General features: G+C 50.7%; 1 protein-coding gene across 3 annotated transcripts in view; it reads right to left on the reverse strand.

Moving 5' to 3' along the window:
• Positions 1-5,887: 5,887 nt before the first annotated feature.
• Positions 5,888-24,587, reverse strand: part of ERGIC1 (endoplasmic reticulum-golgi intermediate compartment 1) — a 107,009-nt gene continuing 88,309 nt past the window's right edge. The window contains exons 8-10 of one of the 3 annotated variants that reach the window (XM_032625184.1): positions 21,301-21,401; positions 18,669-18,791; positions 5,888-7,808 (exon numbers count right to left, since the gene is read on the reverse strand). In XM_032625184.1, coding sequence (XP_032481075.1) covers positions 7,701-7,808; positions 18,669-18,791; positions 21,301-21,401 — 332 coding nt within the window. In that variant the 3' untranslated portion in view covers positions 5,888-7,700. The other 2 variants (XM_032625185.1, XM_032625186.1) reach the window with 2 other exon arrangements.

Raw genomic sequence — 24,587 nt, forward strand, 5'->3', positions numbered from 1 at the left:
TGCGCCGTGCTAACCGAAGCTGTGCTCTCTCTCCCCTTTCAACTCCGTTGAGGGTCTTCTTTAAAAGCCGGCTAGGGCAGCCGGGATTCTGCAGACCAGCGCGCCTGCGGGTTTGTAGCTATTGCCCCGCCCCACTCATTCCGGCCCCGCCCACCCCGCCCTGCCCACCTTGTCCCCGCCTCGCCCCGCCTGGTGGTGCCCGAGCTCCGCCTCCCGTCTGGGGTAGGCAACCCAGTGTCGCCGGCACCACCCCTCTCGTCAGACTGAGAGTCCCTCTGCGCGGCCTCTGGGAATGAGAGGCCTCCAATCCCGGCTCCGCTGTGCGGGAGACTCTCAGTGATTGGTTGAATGGATTCATTGAATGGATTGACTCATTCAATTCATATGTGTTGAGCGCCTACTTTGTACCAGACGCCAGATAGAAAGATAGCAGAGATGGGACTTCTCTGGCGGTCCAGTGGTTAAGACACCGTGCTTCCACTGCAGGGGACACGAGTTCGATGATCCCTGGTGAGGGAACTAAGTTCCCGCATGCCCGCGGTGGAGCCAAAAAAAAAAAAAAAGACTTGCCCGACTCAGGCAGGTCCCCTGTTCTCTCCCAGTTTACGGGCGTTCCCTAACATATGGTGATGAAATTATGAAATACCAGCATTTACTCACACTCGTGATCAACAATGGCATCTGGCTTGATCTCTAGACGTGCTGGGTGCTGTTTAAGGTTTAATTCCAGATCCCCTGAGGTCAGTGTTGGAGCCCTCTGGCCTTCAGACTCAGGGAGGATGGCTCCACCTGGGCTGTCTGCAGAAGCCAGGGTAGCAGCAGTAAGTGGGGTGAAATTTGTTGAAGCAATAGCAACTGAAAGACCACCCATTATAGGCTCCAAGAGTAAGGACGTGGGGGGAACAGTCATAAGAAAGGAAGATCTTAAATGTCCTCACCACACACACACACACAAAAGAAATGGTAATTATGTGAGGTGCTGGAAGTGATAACTAATGCTGTGGTAATCATGAGGCAGTATGTAAGTGTATCAAATCAACACGTTGCACACCTTAAACTTACAGAATATTATAGGTCAGTTATATCTCAATGAATCTGGGTGGGGGGGAGAAAGGAAGTCACTTTTCATGGGCATGGCAGGGGCAGACGCCATTATGACCGAGTGCACATAGATGGTCATAGAGGGCTTCTCAGAGCAGCCCTCACAGTGTTCATCAGACCAAAGCCCCCTGACGAATTCATTCATTCATGCAGTCATTCATTCACTTGCTCACTGGCTCCTTCTCGGCTCATTCATTACTTCCCTATCACATTCATTAAGTCATTTACCCACACATTCATCCATTTGCTCATTAATTTATTCACCATTTATTTGGTACCTACGTGGAGCCACAGGTACAGGGCTAGATCAAAGAGATCCGGGGAGGAGTGAAGTCCCGGCCCTGCTCCCAAGGAGCACAGGGCCTCACTGGTGAGGGGCAGCCATGTGAGGGTAGATCATTTCAACCCAAGATTATCAAGATCGTTCACTCTCAACCAGGGCAGTAAGGCTTTTCTTTACCCCTACCCTCTGCCCCCTGTGGCTCAACGGAATTAAGACAGCTACAAGGACATCGCCAGATAAGATGGTGAGAGAACCTCAGCCGGGGTTTCTGTCATTCTAATAAGGATTTAGGAGAATTGGCTACTATCCTGCTTCATGCCTACCTTGGAAACATGCACAGGGACTGGCGTAGAAGCCCCAGGGCCTAGCACAGTGCCGGGCTCAGAGGATAGGCCAGGAAAATATTTTTATGTCTCCAAGGCAGAGGGTGATGTGGTGGGAAAGTGTGAGAGCCCTGGATACTGGCTGCCTGGGTTTGGATATCCACCACTTCCCGGCTCTGGAGCTTTTGGATAAGATATTTAACCTCTTGGTCACTCACTTTCCTCATCTGTGAAATGGGAATAATGAGAGTACCCACCTCATCAGTTTGGCGTCAGGATTCAATGAAACCTCAGCACAACGTCTGGCACAAAGTAAGCACTTAATACATGGTAGAAAGTATTTCTTTAAAAAAGAAAAAGTTTATTTATTTAAGCCACGCTGCGCGGCTTGTGGGATCTCAGTTCCCTGACTAGGGATTGAACCCCGGGCCCTCGGCAAGGAAAGCACGGAGTCTTAACCGCTGGATCACCAGGGAATTCCCAGAAATTATTATTTCTTAAATGAATGAATAATAATGGCTAGTTGTATTAGGCTGAGCATTTTACTGTCACACATTGTGCTAACAGCTTTACGAACATTACCTTATTTATTCTGCTAAACAACCCTTTAAATTGTCCCTGTTACAGGTGAGAAAAGAGATTCTGAATGAGATGGGAGCAGAGGCTGAATGTGATCCACCATGAGATATTCAATATGATTATTGTTATCTGGTAGCCAATAAGATAATGAGGCGATCCACTGTTATTAACATTGGAAGGCGTCCATTATGTGAGGAAAAAAGTAAACTACAAAATAATGTTAACAGCATGATCCGATTTTGTTTACGGAAGAATATCACTAAAACATTAACAATGATGATCCCTGATTAGTGGGATTATGGGTAACTTTAATTTTCCTTTTTAATTTTTCCCTTTTTGCTCTTGTCTGCCTTTCCTTCAGTGGAGCTATGAGCATGTATTATTTGTGTAATTAAAATCATATTGTAAGGGTTTTAAATTTTTGCTTAAGAAGATCCCCAATGTTCAACTTGGCTTTCTTTTGTAGGCTGTTTGTAATTTATTTTTTATTTTTAAATTTTATTTATTTATTTTTTTGCTGCGTTGGATCTTCATTGCTGTGCGTGGGCTTTCTCTAGTTGCGGCGAGCGGGGGCTACTCTTCATTGCGGTGCACGGGCTTCTCATTGCAGTGGCTTCTCTTGTTGCGGAGCATGGGTTCTAGGCACGTGGGCTTCAGTAGTTGTGGCGCATGAGCTCAGCAGTTGTGGCTCGCAGGCTCAGTAGTTGTGGCGCATGGGCTTAGTTGCTCCGAGGCATGTGGGATCTTCCCTGACCAGGGATCGAACCCCTGTCCCCTGCATTGGCAGGCAGATTCTTAACCACTGCGCCACCAGGGAAGTCCTGCAGGCTGTTTAAAAGGAAGAAAACAGAAAACGACAGTACCCTCACTACTTTCAATTCTCACCCGCCCCCTTTTTTTGGGGGAGGTAGGGGGGTCGGTTTAGCCTTTTGACAGAGATGACTGTGGCGAGTAAGCCAGAACCATACAATTCTCCATAACCCTGGAGTCAAGGCGGACGTGGGTTTGAATTCCAGCTTCACCGCGTGCTAGCTCTGTGACTAAGTTACTTAAATCTCTGTTTTCTTCTTCCTAAAAACGAGGTAACAGCCACCTTGTAGGATTGCTGTGAGGATTAAAAAAGACAAGACCTGAACAAGCACTCCTTGCCTGGCACGTGGAGAATGCCTAACTCTCAGTAGCTATTACTACCAGAGTTGAGATAAAAATAAGTTATTTTGGTCAGAATAAAGTGCATGACCTCATCACCACAAAACTGACAGAAGACAACTGCTGGGGGGCAGGGGAGGTTCGGGTCTTGGGTGAATGTTCTCCACACAGGCCCCCTCACATTTCTGGACTGCGACATCTATCTGCTGGAGCAGCTAAGGAAGCAGCTTCTTAAAAAGGCATCAGGACCGCCAGTGCCCTGGCACATTGAGAAAATGTGTACCTTTGTTTCGGGCAAGAACAAAATACAAATTTGTGACTTTTAGTTATAAGAACTATACAGCTGCCACGCATGAGCCGCACTGCCACACCCCACTTCTTCCCAAGGTTCACAGCCCCACCTCGACCCCAAGCAGTGTGAGCTCAGCACGTGAGGGTCGCTCCTCACCGAAGCACCTCTCCGACTTCACCTCTTCTGCAGCTGCAACACCTCCCCAGGAGAAGCCTTTTCTGCCTGAACCACCACAGCCCCCAAACCGTCACCTACACCTCCCTGGGTTTGCGCCATGAGCCCTGATTGAGAAATCCTCTTGCACGAAAACACGATAGTCTGCACTTGGTTAGGTAATTGAAAGAACTGGTTCAAGGGAGAAATCATAAAAATGACACACATATACCTTAACGGTTTTACATCAACTTAAAACACATTGGCCCGGGACTTCCCTGGTGGTCCAGCGGTCAAGACTGCGCTCCCAGTGTAACAGGGAAGAGCCAATTTTGACTCCATGTTGGATCTGTCTCTTTGACTTTAGGCTTTGCTTTTCGTTGTTATTATAATCATACATAATGGCCTGCCTCAGGGAACCCTACCCACCTGTGAATGGCTGCAAGAGAGAAGAAACTAACACATCCCCTCCCGGAGGCCCGCCACTCCAGGAGATGTTTTGCAAGACTGATGGCCCTTTTACTTTACTTCCTCCTCGCCTTTCCCTCTCTCTGTACCTTTTTACTTTACTTCCCTCTCTGATTCTATAAAAGAAACTGGCATCCAGACCCCAGTAAGATGGTTTTTGGGGGAACTCTAGTCCACCATCTTTTCGGTCTGCTGGCTTTCTGAACAAAGTTGTATTCCTTGCCTCGACACGTCTCTCCCTATTTATTGGCCTGTCGTGCGGCGAGCAGAGCGAGCTTGGACTCAGTAACACCAATGCAGGCGGCCCAGGTTCTATCCCTGGTCAGGGAACTAGATCCCGCATGCAGCAACAAAGATCCCTCGTGCTACAACGAAGACCGGTGCAGCCAAATAAATAAATCAATATTTAAAAATAAAAACCCCAAAATCCCACATTAGCCCATCTTTTGACCCTGAGCAAGGCTTTTCATTGAGAAACCTCTGCTGGAGTTCTTCATCTTCCTTACATAAACTATGTCCTTACATAAACCAACCGCAGGGCTCCAGGTTTCTCGTTTTCTTTAACATGGAGTGAGAACTTACTTTCAACGTGAATGCAGAATCCTCGAGGACTCCCCCACCCCAACTCTTTTCAGTTGCATTACTCACATTGAATTCATGGGGGGTTTTTTTTTGGGGGGGGTAGGGGCTGAGTATCCCCTGCAGTGGAAGCGCAGAGTCCTAACCACTGGACTGCCAGGGAATTCCCTGAATTCGGTAGCATTTTGAGGAGGGCGTGGCAACTCACCGTTATCAGGTCTCTCCAAAGTATTCAACTTAGTTTTACTAGACTCTTTGACTACCGGTGGGCATATGCTCTCCATCACTAGCTTTGAGTGTCACAGTAATTCAAGTATCGCACAGAACGTTAAAGAGAGAATGGGGAGGGTCAGTGAAGAGTTTCTCGCAGACTGGTTCGCTCTCACATTCATCTCTGACGTGTTTATTATCCACGTCTGTGGTGTTCCAGTGAAGGCCTTGAAGGACTGGGCAAATGTCCATGGAAGTCCCTTTCTCACAGCTGATGGTGGATCTCCCTTATTCTATTTGGGAAAACCTATACGGAACAACTACCATTTTTGAAAATTTACTATGTACCACTTTCCTGCATACACGAGCTTGTTCTGATCCAGTATAACTTATTTGCACCCATTATAGATTTAATTTCTGCAACAGCACCATGAGGTTAAGGACCTGGCCTGAGGCTACACAACTGGAAAGCGAGCAGATCAAGTTAACACAAGGTTGTAAATCAACTATACTTCAATAAAATAAATTAAAAAGAAAAAAGCAAGTAGCAGATCAGGGGACATTCTGTAGGGATTCAATAAAGGAAGGACTGAATCCAAGGGGTCCTGACTTTCTGATCATGCTAACAGATCTTCTCCACATTTCCCAGTTTCTCTCCTCTAGAATGAAATTCTCCTCTAGAATGTTCTGACTGTGATCCCAGCCTCTGGGCTACCCAGCCACAATCAAGTCAAAAGCAACACACAGCAATATTTCTGAAAATCAGCCTTTTAATCTATTTGAACCCAATGAGTGGAGAAAGAACTAACATTTTTTTCCCTTGAGATTTTGTTTATAAGAATAATGGGTCAGAGGTGTCTCTTCCATAGGAAACTGACATCCCCTATGTCCTCAAGAGTTGTTTTTTTTTTTAAAACGCATAAACATGGGATTTCAATTCACTTGCATGCCATTTCCCCACCCTGCCCCGCCCACCCTCTACAGCCACACGTATTCACACACCCAAGGGCCTCCTTTCTGTAACTGGGGAAGAGAATGCAAAAAAAAAAAAAAAAAAAAAAAAATCCATCTGAGTGGCCACAGATACCAGAAATACCCAAATGCAGTTTACACTCACATTCATCAACTCATATGCAAAAGGGGAAGCTTTTCTAATTGGAATCTAGAGTCAAAAATTACAAACGGCAGAGACTTGAACCATCCAGAGATAATTTAAAAACGCCTTCCACTCCCCTTAATTACATGCCCCTTAATTACAAAAGTATGCAAACAATCTTGATATAAATGGAAAACAGGTGGACGACTCTCTCCCTGGGAAGTGGGGGGCATACCTAAAATTCCCTGGGTGTAATTCATGCCTGGACCATTGCCTCTCCCTTTCAGGACTAAAGGGGAAGGATAGCGGGGGAGCAGTAGGGTAGGGACCCGCCCAAGAGCAAGTGAGGAAACAGTGGAGCTGCCCCAGGAACCAGGACTGAGTTAGTGTGTGGCCAGCCAGTGGGGAGCTTGGTGGGGCAAGTGGGCCACATCTGGGCTGCAGAGAGGTCCAAGAGCTATACAGCCTTGAGAGCCCCGAGGGTGGACATGCTAAGAAGGGAGAAGGGCTGGTCTGCTTTGCTTCCCCCACCTAAGGCCTTGGGACCAACGGCAAGCCGCCTGGGAGAGGCTGAGACGTGATTATCTTAGGGTCGCGGAAAAGGATGCTTCCCATCTGGACATAAGTGCACAAACCATGTCTGGCTCTCCAAGGATGACTTCCCAGTCACAGCCAGCCCCTCCACCAAGCCATGCTGTGGCCACACAGCACGGGGGCTGAGGCACATTGGCAGGGGGTTCAGAGGAACAAGATGAAGAGAGAGAGGAAGGGGAACTCGCCAGGCACCCAGGGACCAGTGGGCAGACTTGAGTCTACACAGCTGCTGCCCAACAACTGGGCATCTGCTTCTGGGGAAGAAAAGAAAGGGGTGGGGGTGAGGGCCTTGAGGCCTGGGCTCTAGGTCGGGCGGGAAGGGATGGAGCAGAAGCAAGGGCTCCATCTACAGGGCCACGTATCAGGGGCTTGCCTGGGAAGTACCATTCTTTGTTGAAGGCACCAGGTGGGAGGTACCTTTGGGCAGCCTGGTCCAAAGCCCAGAGCCCAGGTCTGCAGGTTGGCTGCCCAGGGGAGAAACCAAGTGATTAGTGGGACCAAACAGTGGGGAGATTGTCAAAGCCTGGCTGAGAGCTGGTCAACATAGATTCTGAGCTGCTCGCCCAACAGGGAAAGGACTGCAGTTTTCCCAGGAGTGGTCTCCAGCATTCCCGAACCTTCCCTGCCTGACTCTGGTGTTGGGGCTCCTCAGAGAAAGAAAGGGGCACCCAGACTTCAGGCAGTGTAATTCATCTACAGTTAAACATGGGGAAAAGAGGTAGCTGCGAACCCGTGAGCCACCCCCTCCCTCACCTCACCCCCACTTTGGGACGCAGACAGATCCTGGGCCAGATAGAGGGCAGGAGGAGACGGGGCGCTGGAGACAGGGCTGGCGGTCTCCTTGGGTCCTCGGCCATCGGGCCAGGCGGGTCGTCAATGCATCTTGCCCAGCTGGATCTTCTTCCAGGCCTCCGAGGCTGTGAAGATACACGAGTCCAGAATGCCGGCAACAGTGAAGGTCCCGCCGATGATGGCACAGATCTGAAAGGGGTGAGGGGAGGTCAGAGGTCAGCACTGGAGGGACCACCAGGCCAGACCCCTCCCAAACCACGAGATGATGAGCTCAGCAAGTGCAGACGCTCTGCCCCATTAGGCCCACCACGTGGTAACCAACAGGGGCTGGAACATACTCTGGGCTCAAAAACTCCACTTGTTGGATGATGAATGAAATAATAATAAAAGTAACCATTATCAGCTCCTTTCGTTCCCATATTAACCTTCTGAAAGGAGGGGGATTATTAGACCCATTTCAGAGGTGAGGAAACTGAGGCTTAAACAGGTAACTACGTTCACATAACAAGTAGCAGAACTGTGACTTGAACTTGGGCATGTCTTTGATTCTGGAGCCTGTGGTCTTAACTTCTACTCTAAATTTATCAGATATTTACAATCCCATTTGCAGATGAAGGAACGGAAGTTTAGAAAGGCAGTGCCACTGGCCCAAGGTCATACAGCCAAGAAGTGGCAAAACTGGGACTTGAACCTGGGTCTGACAGGTCCAGGACCAGTGCTGCCAGTGACTGAGTAACATCTGGGGTGGGCTGAATAGGCAGCGCTGGCCTGGATGGGCTGGACTGAGAAACAAATCTCCTCTCACCCTCAGAAGCTTGTACTGTATCAGTGGGACGGGTAGTAATCAATCTTACCGATAAATGCAAAATTACAACAAAGGCAAGTGCTACAGAGGAGAGAGGGGCCTATGTTGCTACCAGAAATCTTGTAGCGGGGCACAGTTTCTTACGGCACTATTTACTTTGGGGACCAGATAATTCTCTGTTGTCGGAACTGTCCTGTACTCTGAAGAACGGTGAGCGGCATCCTGGGCCTCCACCCATGAGACGCCAGTACTACCTTCTCTTCCCTGCTGTGACGACTGAAATGACACATTGTCTCCAAACATTGTCAGATGTCCCCTGGAGGTCAAAACTGCCCGATTAAGAACTGCTGTGGTACGGGGATGGTCGTGAATGTCACCTGTATGCCAGTACTTCCTCACTTCCTGCCACATAATAATATAAGAACTACAACAAAAGAGACAGCACTTACACAGCACCTTTCTGTGCCAGGCACGCTTCGAAATGCTCACGCCTCTCACCTCACCGAATCCCCAGGCCAACCCTAGGAGGGAGGTACTATTCTTATAACTATATTACAGCCAGGGAAACTGAGGCACAGGGACACTCAGTCACTCGTCCAACGCCATGGTAATTAGTGGCTGAATTGGAGTTCAAAACTCTCAACAGGGCCCTTTGCTGCTTCCCAGGCATGAAACAGCCTACCTAACGAATTATTCACTTTGCTTTGAAGTTGTCAGGACTCCACTTGTGATGTGTCAACATAACGCTATGTTTTCCTCAAAATTTTCTGGCCTACCTATGAGTTGCTTTCTGGCAACATCAAAGAACCAAAGTGCATAAAAGGTTTGCAAGGAAACTTTAAATGTACTTTTCCCCTAAAGACACACTTTATGTCTTTTATAAAAACCAATACCACCCACCAGAGGAAGGCACCTCTTCTCTCACGTACCCATGGGCCCAGAGAGGGAAGCAGTCTGTCCAAGGTCACACAGCAAGTGTGGGGCAGAGCCAAGTCTGTCTGCCCCCAGAGCTCTCACTCTTTCTCCCTTGCCACATTTAAGGGGCACTTAGATGACCACAGGTCTCAGAAGAAGCCAATCTGGGCAGCCCTGGAGGGCCCCTGAGGCCGCCCTGGAGGTCCCATGGGAGGACTCTGGGAGACAGCAGTGCCATACTGGGTCCTCTGGTGCCAAGCGAACAGGCCAGGAGACACAGCAGAGGCAAGAGGGAAGTGTGAATCGAACCGGCATTTATTTTTAAAATTATATTTCCAAGAGATGAGCTAAGCGGAGGCCTGTGAGGCCCCAGACAGACAGAGCAGGTCTGTACGGATAGGCTGTAAGTAGAGCAGCTGGCATTCCAGTAATAACAGCCCAAGAAACCAGAGCAACCCCCCAGGGAGAGAGGAGGATGGGGGGCGCTGGGGGGATTATGATGAAGTGTTTTCAGTGGGCAAGGCCTCTCCCCGCCGGCCTCAGAGCATGACGCAGGGCTACTTTTCAAGGAGAATGACGGCAGGGGAGCCGGGTTATTTTGGTAGAGTGGATCAGATGATGGGCGATTTTATACCGCAAAACGCTTTTAGAGCCTGGATCAGAGGATAGGAAAATGTGACTTAAGTGCAATGGAGCAAATAATAAAAAAATAAAAAATAACCACACACACATATCCATATTCATCTACACGCTTTGGAACCTGCCTGTGCCTACGATTCACATACACCTGGCACCCAAACTGAAGCCTCCGTTCACCGGGCAGGCCTGGAACAGAAGGAGACACAACACACTCATTGAGGTACATGAGAAAACACAGAGCTGTGGGGAAACTGAGGCCCTGGGAGCATTCAGGCCGCCAGGCAGCCGACCCTGTCTGAGTTACTTACAGGGTGCCTAAGGCTAAGGGGCTCTTCAGGAAGCTACTGTGTGTGTCTACTGACATCACCCAATGCAGCTGTATGTCCCCCATTATTCTACGTCTATTCAAGGTGCTGGTCACCGGTCAGTGGAGGAGGGGGAATTCTGGCGTATTCAGTGGGGCAGTGGAGGACTCCTCAAAAGCTGAGAGAAATCTAGCCGCCCGCCTGATGCTGCCATGGCCCCATTTTCATTATTTTGCCTTTGGCCTGCCTGACCTGCTCACATCTGCAGGTGGTGACTGGTGTGAGGTGAAGCAGGAGTCGTGAGGAGAGGGTCCTGGGGTGCTCCCAGGCTGTGGCGTGCTCTGGATTTTGACAGATGGTAGCCACAGAAACCCCCAGCACCAGGAGGCTGCCACATCTGGACTGATCCCAGAAGGTGGTGAGTTGTGGCCATCCCTTATCCCGAGAAGATCACGGTTTCTACGTTCTGAAACGCAAGGAAATAAATGTAGCCACAAGGTTGCACCAGAGGGTATGTCTGTCTTTGGACTCAGGCTCTACCTTGGTGGTGGCAAGATCACAGGCTTCACCACATTTGGCTGATGGTTGGGGCGGGGGTGGGGGGGGGATGACCAACCACAGATGTTAGGAGGCTGACAGGGATCTTGAGAAGAGATAAAGAAAGGCCTGGTGGAAGGGAGGATGGTGACTTGGCATCTCCCTGGCCTGGGAGGATAGGGCCCAAGATGAATAGAAATGAATAAAAAGGAAAACGAAGCAAATCATGCCCATGACACTCAGTTCCCTTGCATGTTGCTGTGCACGCAGAAGAGCTAGGAGAACCGGGCCTCCATGGTGTGCAGAGGCCAGGAGGCGTGAACCTCCTCAGGGTGCACGGCCAAGGTGGGTGGGGTGTGAAGACTGGGGAGCCCGCAGTGGCCTTCCGGGCTGTGGCGGCAGAAAGAGCTTGGAATTCAGAAGCCGAGTCGTGGCTGTCGCTTTCTAACTCTGGACTTGGGAGAGCCTTCCCGGGCCTCAGTTATTTGATCTGCAAAATGGGAAAACTGTCCCTACTTTGCCAACTGTCATACTGCAGGCAATGCCTCTGGAGTGCCTAGCACTTAGTACGTGTTTAGTAAACGGTACCTAATCTCATCTTCCAGGTGACTGGAAGGCTCCAACCTTCTTGCTAAGACCCGAGATTTTCTAAACCTCTCCGAGACCCACCCTAAGAAGAACAATGGGTAAAAATATCACTTATTCCTCAGAGCAGGACTTTGGGTCTCAATTTCCATTCTCTACCTGGCTCCTTAAGCAGAGGACAAGCCATTCATGGAAGGACAGGATGGCAAGGGTGTCCCAGGCAGATTCTTTTCAGCTGCTCAGGCCCCAAGCCCTCCGAGGGCCCATTCTACAGAGGGAGTAGCTGAGGCCCAGACACGTGGGTTTGTCATAAGAACATCCCTGGGGGCAAAGCACCTCAGGCCAGAGGTTGTTTCCAGTCTTCGGCCAGGCAGGGAGCGACCCCTCACCCCCAGTCCCCTACCCCAACCCTACTGCTTAAAGCTCGTTTTCCTGACTGCCCCAGGGAGAGAGAAGAAAGCAGAAGAGACCGACCCACACACAGCAGGCTCAGGACATGTTCACTGAGTAAAGGAGTGTGTGTGTGCATGAGTGAGAACCGATAAAAGAGTCGGTGAGGCAGTGAGGGAGTGAACGAACGAACGTCCTAGAAAAGTAGAAGAATTCCACGCCCCGGGCAAGGGGCAAAGGTGACTCACACAAGGGGTGTCAGCCCAGGAGCTGGGGGTGTGGAGGTGATTCAGGATGCTGGGCCCACTTCCATGGCTCCCTGAGCCTCTGTTTCCTAACTTTTACCAACGGGAAGGCTAATCCTCACCCCTCAGGACTTCCCTGGGATTGCCCGTGTTACACGTCCACCCTTAAATGCCTGTTCCCTTGGTCCCTTGCTGCTGCCACGCTCTTGCATCTCCCAGCTTTGAGGCAGGGGGACAACTTCCGGGGGGAGAGGGTGGAGGACGGGAGAGCGGGGCCGCTGAGCCAGGAGGGGCCATCACAGCCGGGACCTGCAACCCTACTCTGGTCAGCAGCCCCAGCTCCAGTAATGAAGACAAGGACCATTTGCTATGCGGGCCCCAGTGCGTCGGGGCGAAGCACATTCCTTTGCTCTCATCAGAAGTCATCAATAACGCCCCTCTGTTCTTACGGCGAGGCTTCCTCCCTGCGGCTCCCCCAGCTTCCCGACCTTCCACTGTGGGGAGAATGAAGTCAGCTCGTCTACCTTGAAAGGAAGGTGTGTGTGTGCTCCCCTGACATTTTAATCACGGCTCTTGATTCCTTATAATATGGAGAGGACAAGTTCCCACCACACCAGCTGGAGGACTGAATCCCTCTGTGTTCCACCAGGCTCTGGAGTAAACATTCCTGGGGGCGGATACCAGCTCTGCGACCCTGGCCGGGAAAACCAGTTGACCTCTCAGAGCCTCAGTTTCTCTCATCTGTGAAATGGGGTCCACTATGAGGCCCTGTCTAGCTGCCTGATGTACCACCGTTAAGTGCCCGGGCACTGCTCGCTCACTCTACTCGTCCAGTCCGCCTTGCTTGAAAAGCCTGCGCAAAAGGCACAGCGTGAGGAAATAAATAATGAATCGGAGTCCCATCAGATGCCAGTGGCGGCAGACAGGCTGGAGCCTCGGATGAGAACACCAGGGCTGCGGCTGGGCAGAGGTGGAGGCTGTCGTGGAAGGGAAGCTGATGACTGGGCCTGGGAGAGGTGGGGAGGAGAGGGTGTGGGGGTCTCCAGGCAGTGGTGTCACGCCTGCCAGACTGCCCACTTGCACCCTTTAGTCCAGGAGCCTGGGGGCGGGGGCGGGGGAGAGTGGAGGCCCTTCCCTGCCATTTTTACAGTGGCTGCAGCCGCAAAATACCCACCGCCCCCTCGGAAAAAACCACCTCGGTGCAGCACCTACTATGTGCCAGGCCTGAGATGGCACTTCCTTCTGCCTCCTCATTCATTCTTTGCGAGTAGTAGGGCAAATGGGGTGCGCTCCATTTCACAGGTGAGGAAACAGGCTCAGAGAGGGACCCACTCGTCAAAGGTCACACAGCTACCAAGTAGGCAAGGGTGACGAGCATCCAGGTCTGGGAGGCTGCAAAGGGCCTGCTTTTTCCTGTTCCTCCACCCTGCTTCTCTCCCACCTGAAGGCTCCCCTCAGTTCCCATCTGCATGCCTGGATGGCTTCTTTATATTTTGTTTTCTCGGCTCTCTTAAGTCTTACGTATCAGATGTCCTAAAGGTAAGGGGTCTCCGTCAGGGACGTTTATGAAGTAAGACGCTGTGTGGCTGTAAAAATAAGTGTAGTTTATAAAATGGAGCCCATGCCTTTCTAATGTTCCTTATTCGTCTCAGAACCTGCCCTAGAAAAAAGTACCAGCAGTTCCTGTTCCAACTGTGATATCGGTGTTCAGACTCAGTTGGAGCAATCAGCCCCTGGTACACAACCTTCTGGAAGAACTAGCTTTGCTCAAACGTCCGGAAGGACAAGAATGGAAGTGTTTTTTTTACATACACATTTCTAGGCCTGAGTAACAGGGCAGCTAATTTGGGTTCTGTTCTGCTCCTCAGATAATAGAAACTGTCTTGTGGAGAGTGGACCAAGGTGTACACCCTCCATGTGTCTACTCACTGTTTCACACCCACTTATCACCTGCCCGGGCTATGCCAGGTCTGGGGAACAGAGGTGACTGAGAGCCAGCCCTCCTTCCTGGAGCTCACAGTCCTGGGAAGAGAGACACGCCGAGGAAAGCCCAAGTAGGAGAGAATGGAGGGTCTTAAGCGGCTGTTGTATCAGTCCAGCTACCAAGACGGTCTTTTCCCAACTCACACAGCCTCAGACGTAAAACCTTCTCAGTTTTAAGTCTGTCTTCTTTCAGTTTTTTTGTTTTTGTTTTTAACCATCCTATGTGCCCCCCACTCCACACACCTGCTGCCTTTTGTCAATGGAAAATCTTTGCAGGTGCCCCAACAGATGAGTGAAAGGTAACCAGATAAGGGCAGGAAAACCTGTGCACCACCAACCAGTCTTAGATGGACAGTCTGCTTTTTTTATGGTTTGCATGGGTGTGACTGTGATTTTATCACACATGCTCATAATATTGCCTTGTTTCCTGCTATAATATTTCTTCTTGATTCCCAGGACAGAAGTCACTGTATCAAATGATCCTGGTGTATCTATCAAGGGCTCCATGGCTTCTGGGGGCTCTGTTGTTGGAACATCCTTGAGAGCCTTTGTTTTGGAAAATGAAGCCTCCCAAGCTGGTGATGGGAGGATGTGGCAGAGGCAAGTCTGGGGCTCAAGTCTCAGCCCTGACTTTCTTGGCTGTGAGATCTTGGAAGAGTTTCTTTACCTCTCTGGGCCTCCATTAATTCATATCTAAAACAGGAATGATATCATCTACCTTGGAGGGTTCCTGGGAGGGTTAAAGGAGAGGACTGTAAAATTACCTGGCACCTAGTAGATGCTTAATAAGTGCGGCTATATGATCACTTCTTTGAGCAGTTATCCCTTGTATATTTCTAAGCACCTACATCCAGGCCAAGTCCTGTGCCGGATGCTAGGGACACAGAGGTGAGTCAGGCCTGGAGCTCATCATAATCAGGCCTGGCAACTATGAAATGCAATCTAAACTTTGGGGGATTATTTCACTGGCAAGGAGCACCTCGAGGGCAGGGATGATGTTTAACTCAGCTATCCCTGTTATCCAAAGGGGGGGGGCATGTCATCATCACCAGCTGCTACTTTTTCGTGGACAAAAAATGCCATGGCCATACTGACCCAATTTGGTACTTGGGTGACTTCTGGTTGCTCCCCCCAAATAGAATAAAACACACACAAGGAAAGTGATGTGACACCTCCAGAGCCACCCGATCTGTCACCACCACCCACTTGAAGGCCATCTCCAAAAAGGGGCTTCAGCAAGTGGCAGGGGTAGGGGACAAATGTGCATGTGTGGGAGGGGGCACTTTGAAAGGGATCCCTTTCATGTTGTTAAACACCATCTGTTTTATTCTCTCAGTGGTGGAATTTTCTGGAACAGCACAAAGTGGAGGTCTGAGCAAGGTGCCCTGGGTGTCCAGAGAGGAGCCCGGGCAGCCTGCTGGAGGCTTCCAGGAGGAGGGCGTCCCCTCTGTTCAGGCAGGGCATGAAAAAAAGGTCCTTTCCAGACCATAAGAGCCTGGAAGGGGCAACCCCGACTAAGCCAGGTACTTGTTACTTAGAATGCCTCTCCCCTCCACACCCGCTCCCCCGCCCCTGGCTGCACCCACCCCTCATTCCAGCCCACCCACAGCTGCCGCCGCAGCCCTGCAGCCGCCACATGACAACATCCTGGCCTAAGCCCCCTCTTCAGCAGCCCCTCTGAGGAGCTATTTGCAGAGGCCCCCAATGCACACGTGTTTGATTTCATAAAGAGAAAGAGAAGTCACAGCAGGTGCCTCCACTTCCATCCCACCTCCACCCTGCCTGGCGAGGGCTCCCGGGGGTCTTTGTGCTTGTGTGTCTGTGTGCAAGCGTCATCCCCACATCTGCCGCCCTGTGACAGAGGCCTCTGAAGCTCCACAGTGATGCCATCTGCCAGGGACAGCCGGCTGGCTCACTCTGGGCTGACCCCATGGTTGTCGTGGCAACCAAAATGGCAGCATGGGGCCTTCAGAAAAACCACCAGGCTAATGATGTCAGGAGGTTCCCAGCAGCACGGCCCCCACTCAGGTGGAGGCGGGCAGGGCTGGGGTGCAGGAGGGGCTGGTGGCCAAAAGGAGGAGGAGAAGGCCTCTGGGTGATGCAGGACGAGCTCCTCCCCTGGGGTTTTTGGGACCTCCAGCTCTCAGAATTCCTTCCCCATTGAAAGAAGCCACATGGCCTTCACAAGACACGCTATGTTGGGCACCCTGGCATGTACTATTCCCTTTGCTAAGAACCTCTCTCCCTCACTCACCAGTCTAAAAAACGTCTCCTCACCCTTCAAGACCCATCTTGGGGTTTCCTTCTCTGAACCTTCCAAACAGAAGGGAGTCTGCCACTGGGGTACCTGGTGCACAGCTCCATCGGAGCCCCTGCTGGATGGGACTGCAGTTCTGTGTGCTCGCCCATCTCCCCCGCCAGCTGGGGAGCAGCTTAAGAGCAGGGATTGCATCTAACTTGTTATCCCTGCTGCAAAGCACAGGGCCTGGCGCATGGTAAAGTTTAGCAAACATTTAACAAATAAATGAAGTCGCTTCATTTCTCAGCCACTTACCAAGGGATCTCAACACTCAGAGCCTCAGCTGTCTGGAATGCAGCGGAAACAGGAAGGGGGCCATGAAGATCCTTCCCGACCCTATAGTGAGGTGTGGGCACAGGGGTTTCTCTGCCACCATCAAGGCCGCAGACCCCAGGGCCTCTGAGATGCAGACCACGTCCACACAGAGGTACCTCCCTGTGTCTTCGCTTCTGTCCAATTTTGGGTATGCAGTAAGAGTACTGGCTGAGAATCGGCACCAAGACCCACTTAGTGTGCTACCCTGTGGGGTCTTGGGTAGAATCACTTGCTCACAGATTCCCTGATTTGGAGCCAAAGGGTTGATATGTATCCCTCCAAAGTGGCTAACCCTATTTACACCAGATAGTATACACAGGTCCCCTTGCTTTGCATCCTCCCAATCTTTACAGTGGCAGGTCTTTAATTTCTGCCAATCTGATAGGATCGAATTGGGTTGTTTTGAATCTCATTCCTCCAATTTCTAGTAAACTTGGGCGTCTTTCCACTGCCAGTTTGGTCTCTTCTGTCAATGGTCAAGTCCTTACCTATTTTTTTTTTGGTCACTTTTTCTTACTGATTTGTAGAAATTTTTTTTTTAAACGTATAAATTCTGAAGCATACTTCTTCCTTATATGTGTGGCAAATATCTTCTCCCAATCTGTGTCTGGTGTTTTAGCTTTATGTTAGGTGCCCTTGGTAGATCAGAAGTTTCAAATCTTTATGGAGTCAGAGAACAGTAAAAGGCCGTTTAGAGGCTCATATAAGCACCAGATTTTGACACCCTTTGTATCCACATGGTTTTCTATAATTTCAGAGCTTCCCTTTCGTAATCTGCTTTGAGTCCCACAAGGCACTGGGAGGTAGGAAAAGTAGGGACTGTTATTCCTATTTCATCAATTATAAGATGGAGACCTTATAGTGGACATCTGGCCTTTTGGCCGCCTAGCATCCAGTCTTTCCTCTTCTGGTAACTGGCCTCTGATTTTTCTTTTGCAGAACCCCACCCCCTCGTAATCTTGGTCCTTGCGGTCTGGGTGGGGCTGGCCAACTGGAGCACACCATTCATTCTCCAGGCCACAAGGATAGCATGGGACCTGAGCCAGGCCAATGACAGTGCCATTCTACCCAAAACTTGGGGTAGGATTACTGAGAAAGAGGTACTTTCTACTGGTAAATTTTATGTGAAAATGAAGCCAGTACAGAGGAGAGCAGGATGAAGACAGACCTATTCCAGATATTTGTACCTGGATCTAGCCATACCTGAAGCCCACTTATCCTTCAAGCCAGCTTGATGCGGGGTCCTGTCTCTTCTGTAACAAGAGTCCTAATACAGACGTAGTCAGAGTAGGAAATGCAAGAGCCAAGACTGGACACCGAATTCTGAATCATTATTAAAAGTATGAAGAGGTAGAAAAGCAGTTTCTAAATCTAAGAGGGAGGGAAAATCACCTCATCTCCTCCACCTTCACTGACTCTGGCTTACCGAATTTCTCCAGGCCTCTTGGTTGGAGCAGGGCACTGTGACCTGGCTGTTCTGACCCCAAGGACATTTTCAATGGGAAGCCAGGATAGTACTTGATAGAAATAGTCAGCATCAAAGAAAACTGTCATCAGCTTGAAGCTGCCTCACAGAAGATTGGACTTGGGGGAGACAATGGCAAAAAAGAAAAAAAGAGAACAGGCAGGAAGGAAAGAAAGAAAAAAACCTGATAATATCAGCCCGTAGAGTTAGAAAATAGACATGGAAAAAAATGAGTGAAATCTTCACTGTAAAACTTACACAGAAAAGGATACGCCCTGCTAAGAATAATTTCCTTAAAAATAAAAAACTGGAGAAAATCAGGAACATCTCACTGAGCCATATAAAGATGGAATTGCTTAAGGAACGAAGTGATTGAGTGGCATTCCCATCTGGAAAAGAGTTTCTTGATGAAATGCCATCGATATTGATGTGCTTCTGATGACATTTCTAAACATCCTAGAGGTCCCAGCCTTGTGTGGACAGGCTGAGCCCCTAGCCCTGTGGGCTGCATCCCACTTCTTGGAGGACCGGTTGGGGTGCTCACAGCAGGCACCCCGCCCACTCACCGTGGTGATGAACCTGTACAGAGGCTGCCGTCTCTCCGTGTACTTGACCGTGATGGGGCTTAGGTCATAGCGGAACCAGATGGCGGGGATGATGCGGCCAGTGTGGCTGTAGGCGACGTACTCCTGAGGTGCAAGAAGAGCGGACAGGGGTTGGGGATGTGAGACTCAGGCTCAAACCCTGTCGCGTGGGGGATGGGTGGCAGAGGGTCCCCAGAAACCCACAAGAACGGGCTCTTCTCCCTCCCTCCCCCTGCAGAGTCAGGCTCCATGGACCCCTCCTCTCACACCCTTCCCCCCAGTAGCTCTGCCATCAGCATCTGGATGGCCACCATTCACTGGAAGCATTTTGGACCCTTTGGACTGCTTGGAAATGGACCACATGACCTTGGAAGCAGCACCAGAATCAAAATAGGAGAGCAGAGCTGTCAAAGGACAAGTGTGAGTGGGCTCAGTTTGACTAAAGGCCTATTTCTCCCTTCAACTCCTGGGCTATGCAGAATCCATTTGTTTATTCAGTGACAGTTCACTGAGCACCTCTCCTGCGTGCTGGCCCCTTGCTGGTTGCTGGGGACCCTGAGGGGAGTACGCTCTGCCCCATCCCCAGAGGGACCCACAGTCTGGAGAAGGAGGCATGTAAAAACATGTGCAATACTGCAGCACCATGAACGAATGGCCCAATCTCCCCAGGGGTGTCCGGACAGCTTGGCAAGGAGGGGACAGTCCTCATGACACCCTGAGGGGGGTGTGCGTGTGTGTGAGTGAGATGTGGGGAGTAAGCTTCTTCAAAGAAGGAACACACAGAACTGGAAAGTCAGAGGGCACAGCCCCACCACAAGCCTTCCTCAGAAGGCATCGGCCGGGGCTCCAAGGATGCCAAGGGGCTGAATTAACCGTGCACGCACTTCAGGACGCTGAAAACCTCTCGGTTAGTCTCATTTGTCCTCAGCAACTGGAGACCAGACTTTAGCCCCAACCCCAAATGCTAAGGCCCAAGCCCTGCAGCTTCTTTAAGGACAACCCTGAAACTTGCCTCCTCTGCTGGACTGCCACTGGCGCCGATGGGTGCAGCCTCACGCGCTCACAGTGCGGGCCAGGGCTGAGGCCGCAGAGGGAGCTGAGCAAGCTGTCCTGGCTGCTGGGCCTTTGCCAAAGCCTCAAGGGAAGGAGCCTTGGGCAAAACAAGATCAGCTTTCCCCAGGGAGAGCTCATGGGGCAGGGTGACTGTCTGGGTCACAGCCCAGAGCTGAGGGACAGAGGAAAATAATAAAAAACAGCGGCAGTAGGTACCATTTGCCGAAGCCTTCTTTGTGGGTTCGGTGGTTTTAAAAACACTGCCTCATCTGACAGCGACCTTGTGAGGTGGGCACCGTCCCCGTTTTACAAATGAGTAAACTGAGGCACAGAACGGTTATGTGACTTGTCCCAGGTGACAGAGCTAGTGAGTGACCGAGCCAGGTTTGAAACGGAAGTTTGCTCCACAGCCCACACTCTTTCTGTTCACACTGCCTCCACTTGCTCCCATTTGTCAGATGCCGTCAGCTCTTGAGGGTTCCAGTGAGACGCCCTCCAAGAAACAGCACCCCTCTGCCTCGGAGAGATACACCAGAGCATCAGTGTAGGTGGAGCAGAGTAGAGGGACCCCAAGTCACCCAAGAGAGAGTAGCTCCCAGCCTGGCAGACTCAGAGGCCCCTGGTTCAGGCTGAACAGGTGATGTGATCAAGAGACCACGTTTTGGAGCTGGAGGAGAAGCTGGTTCTAATCCCCATTCAGCCATGCTATAGCTCCAGGACCACCTCTCAGTGCCTCAGTGGCCAAATCTGTAAAATGGGGACAGTAACAGTCCCAATGTCAGAGCTGCCTTGATGACTGAAAAAGATGGTGGAGGTAGAGAGCTTAGCATAATGTGCAGCCCATGGTAAGTAATCCATAAATGATAGCTACTGCTCTTACTATTATTATTATTAGAGCCAAACAATAGACCACCTTAAGGGGTCTGGGCGGTCCTGGAACAGAAAAAGAAGGAGAGTCCTGGTGTAAAGGGGTCTCTTGGGGATGCCTCAACCCATGGGCTTCAACCATTCATGTCCCATGGCAGGGTCATCTCCAGGGAGACTGAGGCTGTCTTGGCTTAAAACCACTGTCTGTCACCCCATTCTGCTGGCTCTGACTGTGCTTTGCTTCCCACCAAGGCCTGCCTGCATGTCCGTGAATTTGAGTATCGGGGTCCTGGGACATACCTGTTAACCAACAGCCATCTGGTGTAATTCCAGAGCTTCATGATTCTGGATAACGAGCTTGTGCCCCACGAGCCAGAGCATCTGTTGTGTGCTAACCAATCAGGGTCCCGTACCTGAATAATCAGGGCCAGATACAGGGCAGTGGAGATGTCTCCAAGCCCTAGACCTTCGGGACAGGTCACCTGCCTGCTCTTTCTCCAACAGATCACACCCTATGTCCCGGTTCGATTTCCTCCCCTTGACTCTGAGACTGGCCTCCCATCTTTACGCAGGGTAGATCACCCCTCCAGGAAAGGCCCGTTGAAGGGAATCAGAGGAGATCGCGCCCAGACACTTGTCATCTCGGCTCTCAGCCAGCAGAGGGCGCTATTGCACGCAGCTGCCACCCGTGTACCTTGTTGGCCACCGTGTACTGGTAAGAGTACCGCTGCTTGCCACTCTTGTCCTCGTAAACCGTGGGCACGATCTTCAAGATGTAGTCGTGGGAGGCGAGGGCTGCGGGAAGGACACAGTAGCATGAGGCAGGGGGATGGGTACTGCCCGGCCGGCAGCTCGTTTCAACCCTAAACCTGCTTGCCATTGCGGGGTGTGGGGAGGTACTCAGTCTGCACAATTTCACCACCAAACGACCCCTCTTCATTTCTCCCTTTGGGCACCAGGAATCGAAAGACTCCATCGGTCAGGATCTTTTCTCCTGCACTGTATATAATGTTCAATTTTAATAACAACCCTCATGTCCATCCACAAGGCAGCTGCTGAGAAGGGGTGTGTGGAAGAGGCCACTCTCCAAGGGGGTATCACTGAGTGAAAAGAACTAAGTTAGGGACCAGGGTGAATAACATGTTTCCATGTATTGGGGGCAGGGAAGACTCACTCCTCTACCTGCGTGAAGAATGTACAGAAGAATTTTCTGAAAAGATGCCCAAGAAACTATCAGCGGTTCTAGCCTCTGGTGGGGGGGCGGGACAGGAGGCAGGATTTGAAAAAGGTCACATTTTGTTGTGCACCCTCTCGTCCTGTTTGAATACTGTTACTTTGGGAAAAAACTGGGTTCAAGTTTTTTTTTTTTTGTTTGTTTGTTTGTTTTTGCGGTACGCGGGCCTCTCACTGCTGCGGCCTCTCCCGTTGCGGGGCACAGGCTCCGGACGCGCAGGCTCAGCGGCCATGGCTCACGGGCCCAGCCACTCCGCAGCATGTGGGATCTTCCCGGACCGGGGCACGAACCCGTGTCCCCTGCATCGGCAGACGGACTCTCAACCATCGCGCCACCAGGGAAGCCCTGGGTTCAAGTTTTAAAAAAGAATCCACCAACCAGAAAAACTGCACCTATCTATAATGACTGATTAATTTCTTTCCCCATTTTCAATTAATGGGAGATTAGTTCTTCCTCCACCTGGTCCTGTCATATTCCACTGTAACTCTTACCCCTTCCCCACTGGATGGCGGAGACTGCGGAGGGCAGGGACTGAGCCTTACTCATCTCTGTGTCCCTAGAACCCTGCGCAAGGCCTGGTACGAAGTGGACGGTGGCAAATGCTTATTGAATGAATGAATGGATGGAGGGCTGACTGGACAGAGGCATGAATAGAAGAACAGATGAATCAGCTTCTCATAAGCATGAGGTAACCGGAATCAAACACTAGGCTGATAGAATGCTGGCCCAAAGCTGCTACATAGCATCCCGGGAAAGGTGATATTCCCTTGGGCCTTCTGGGATGCTGGGAGAAGCTCACAGACCCCTCTATTGTTGCCTTCTAGAATCTCGGGTCAGGGACCACGCAGCTAAAACAACACAGAAATTCAGGCTTGTGGGCTCTAATCCTGGTCTCCTGGCTGAGTCAGTCCTGAGTCTTTGGACTCATCTTCTGTGAAAGGGTAGGGGACGTAGACGGTGTTCACAGTCTCTTCCTGCCAACACTGCGTCTTGGTAAGGAAAGGGTGGTGTTTCTTGAACCCTCTTGAGACCTGACTCCTCTAAAAACCTGGGAAACGCCCTGCAGCCTCAGGGCTAAGCCCATGAAGACCCCAACATCCCTCTGCTCAACCCCACCGGTGCTCAGATTTCAGGAGCACTAGGGCCACCCAGGATTTAAAAGGCAGACACCCGGGCCTCACCCCAAGGGTTCTGTTCAGTGGGTCTGGGGTGGGGCTCAGAATCTGTATTTTAAGCCAGGAGCACAGAGACCACACTTGAAATACGGAGTTCCAAATGCTCACGGCCCCGTGTTAAAAACCTGAAGGAACGAGAGAGTGAACGCCTTATGAAAATCACACCTGTAATAGTTCTGTTCAAATTTGTAAAACACACAGATGATCGTAAGAAGATATCACCCACAAAGCCACCCTCCACAGAAAATCGGAGATTCGCATTCTCATGTAGACACTGCTAGATTTCTATTTATACTTATATTTCTATTCCCCTGAACATAAATATAAAATTGGATCGTACTGAACCTTCTTCTGAGAACTGAACACCATGGACGCTGTTTCAGGTCTAAGATACAGCGTAAGGTCTAGGGCATTGGTTTTATCCATCGCCGTATCCCCTCGCACAGCGCATGGCACATAGCAGGTGCTCAATAGCTGCCTGCTGCCTGAACGCCAGTGAGGTTCTGACACATCACGGTCACTGCGCTCATCCCCCAGCGAGGCCATGCACAGTGTGCTCAACCAGGCCCCTGGGGCCAGACACTGACGCTGCAGCTCATTTTCACTCTTATAAACAATGCCCTAAACGACCATTATTTTCCTAAATCCTTGCACACTCTCGTATTTGTTTCCTTAGCTTACTCTCCTCTAAGTAGAATTGATGACTCAAAGGCAGTGACCAATTTTAAGGCCTTTGGTACAATAGAGTCACTGCCAGTATCTTCAAACAGAGTGGTCTGTGCTAGGAAGAAAAACAGGTGTGTTGCTAGGCCTGGGGGTTATTGTACAAAAGGTGGTCAGGGAGGGTCTCTCTGAGGTGGTGGCATTTGAGCTGAGACCTGAATGACAAGAAGCAGCTCCCCATGGAGGACCTGGGAGCAGAGGGACAAGCGGAGGGGACAGGGTTGCGGGGGGTACCAGGCTTGAGAGCTGAGGAACTGAGAGCCCGCTCTACCCCGGCTGTCTGGTGCATCTCATGCATCTCTCTTTCCACTGAAGCCAGCCTGAGATGGCTTTCGTCAGTAGCCCGGGAGCAGGAAAGGTTTTCTGCCCACACCCTCCATCAGCCTGCACACCCTGGGGCCTTCCTAGCTTGATCTTCTTCCAATATCAGGCAGCTGAGAGGTCCAGGCTAATTGCAAGCAGGTGGGGACAGGCCCCTTGGGACAGCACGCTGCCCTCACGCAGAACCGCGATGAACACCCCACCATACGAAGAATCGCCTCCCTCCAGTATAATCAGACATCTGCGTGAAGACCAGGGGGCGCAGTTACACACTGACACGCTGCGGGAAGCAGCACGAGTGGGTACGGACCCAGCTGGGAAACAATACGATAAATGTAAAGCAAGTCTTGTAAATATCAGAGGCGTTACTGCAATGGTGAAAAGGTAGAAACCAGACGTTTTCCGTGAAAAGACAGTGCCTTAAAGCACAGCAGAGCTGCTAGACGGGCAACTGTGCCTCCATTACCAGTGGAAAAACTCTACACGAACTGTGGTTACGATATAACACCAGGCACAAAAATCAGAAGG

Source organism: Phocoena sinus, chromosome 3 (genome assembly GCF_008692025.1).
Source record: "Phocoena sinus isolate mPhoSin1 chromosome 3, mPhoSin1.pri, whole genome shotgun sequence".
NCBI classification, from domain to species: domain Eukaryota; kingdom Metazoa; phylum Chordata; class Mammalia; order Artiodactyla; family Phocoenidae; genus Phocoena; species Phocoena sinus.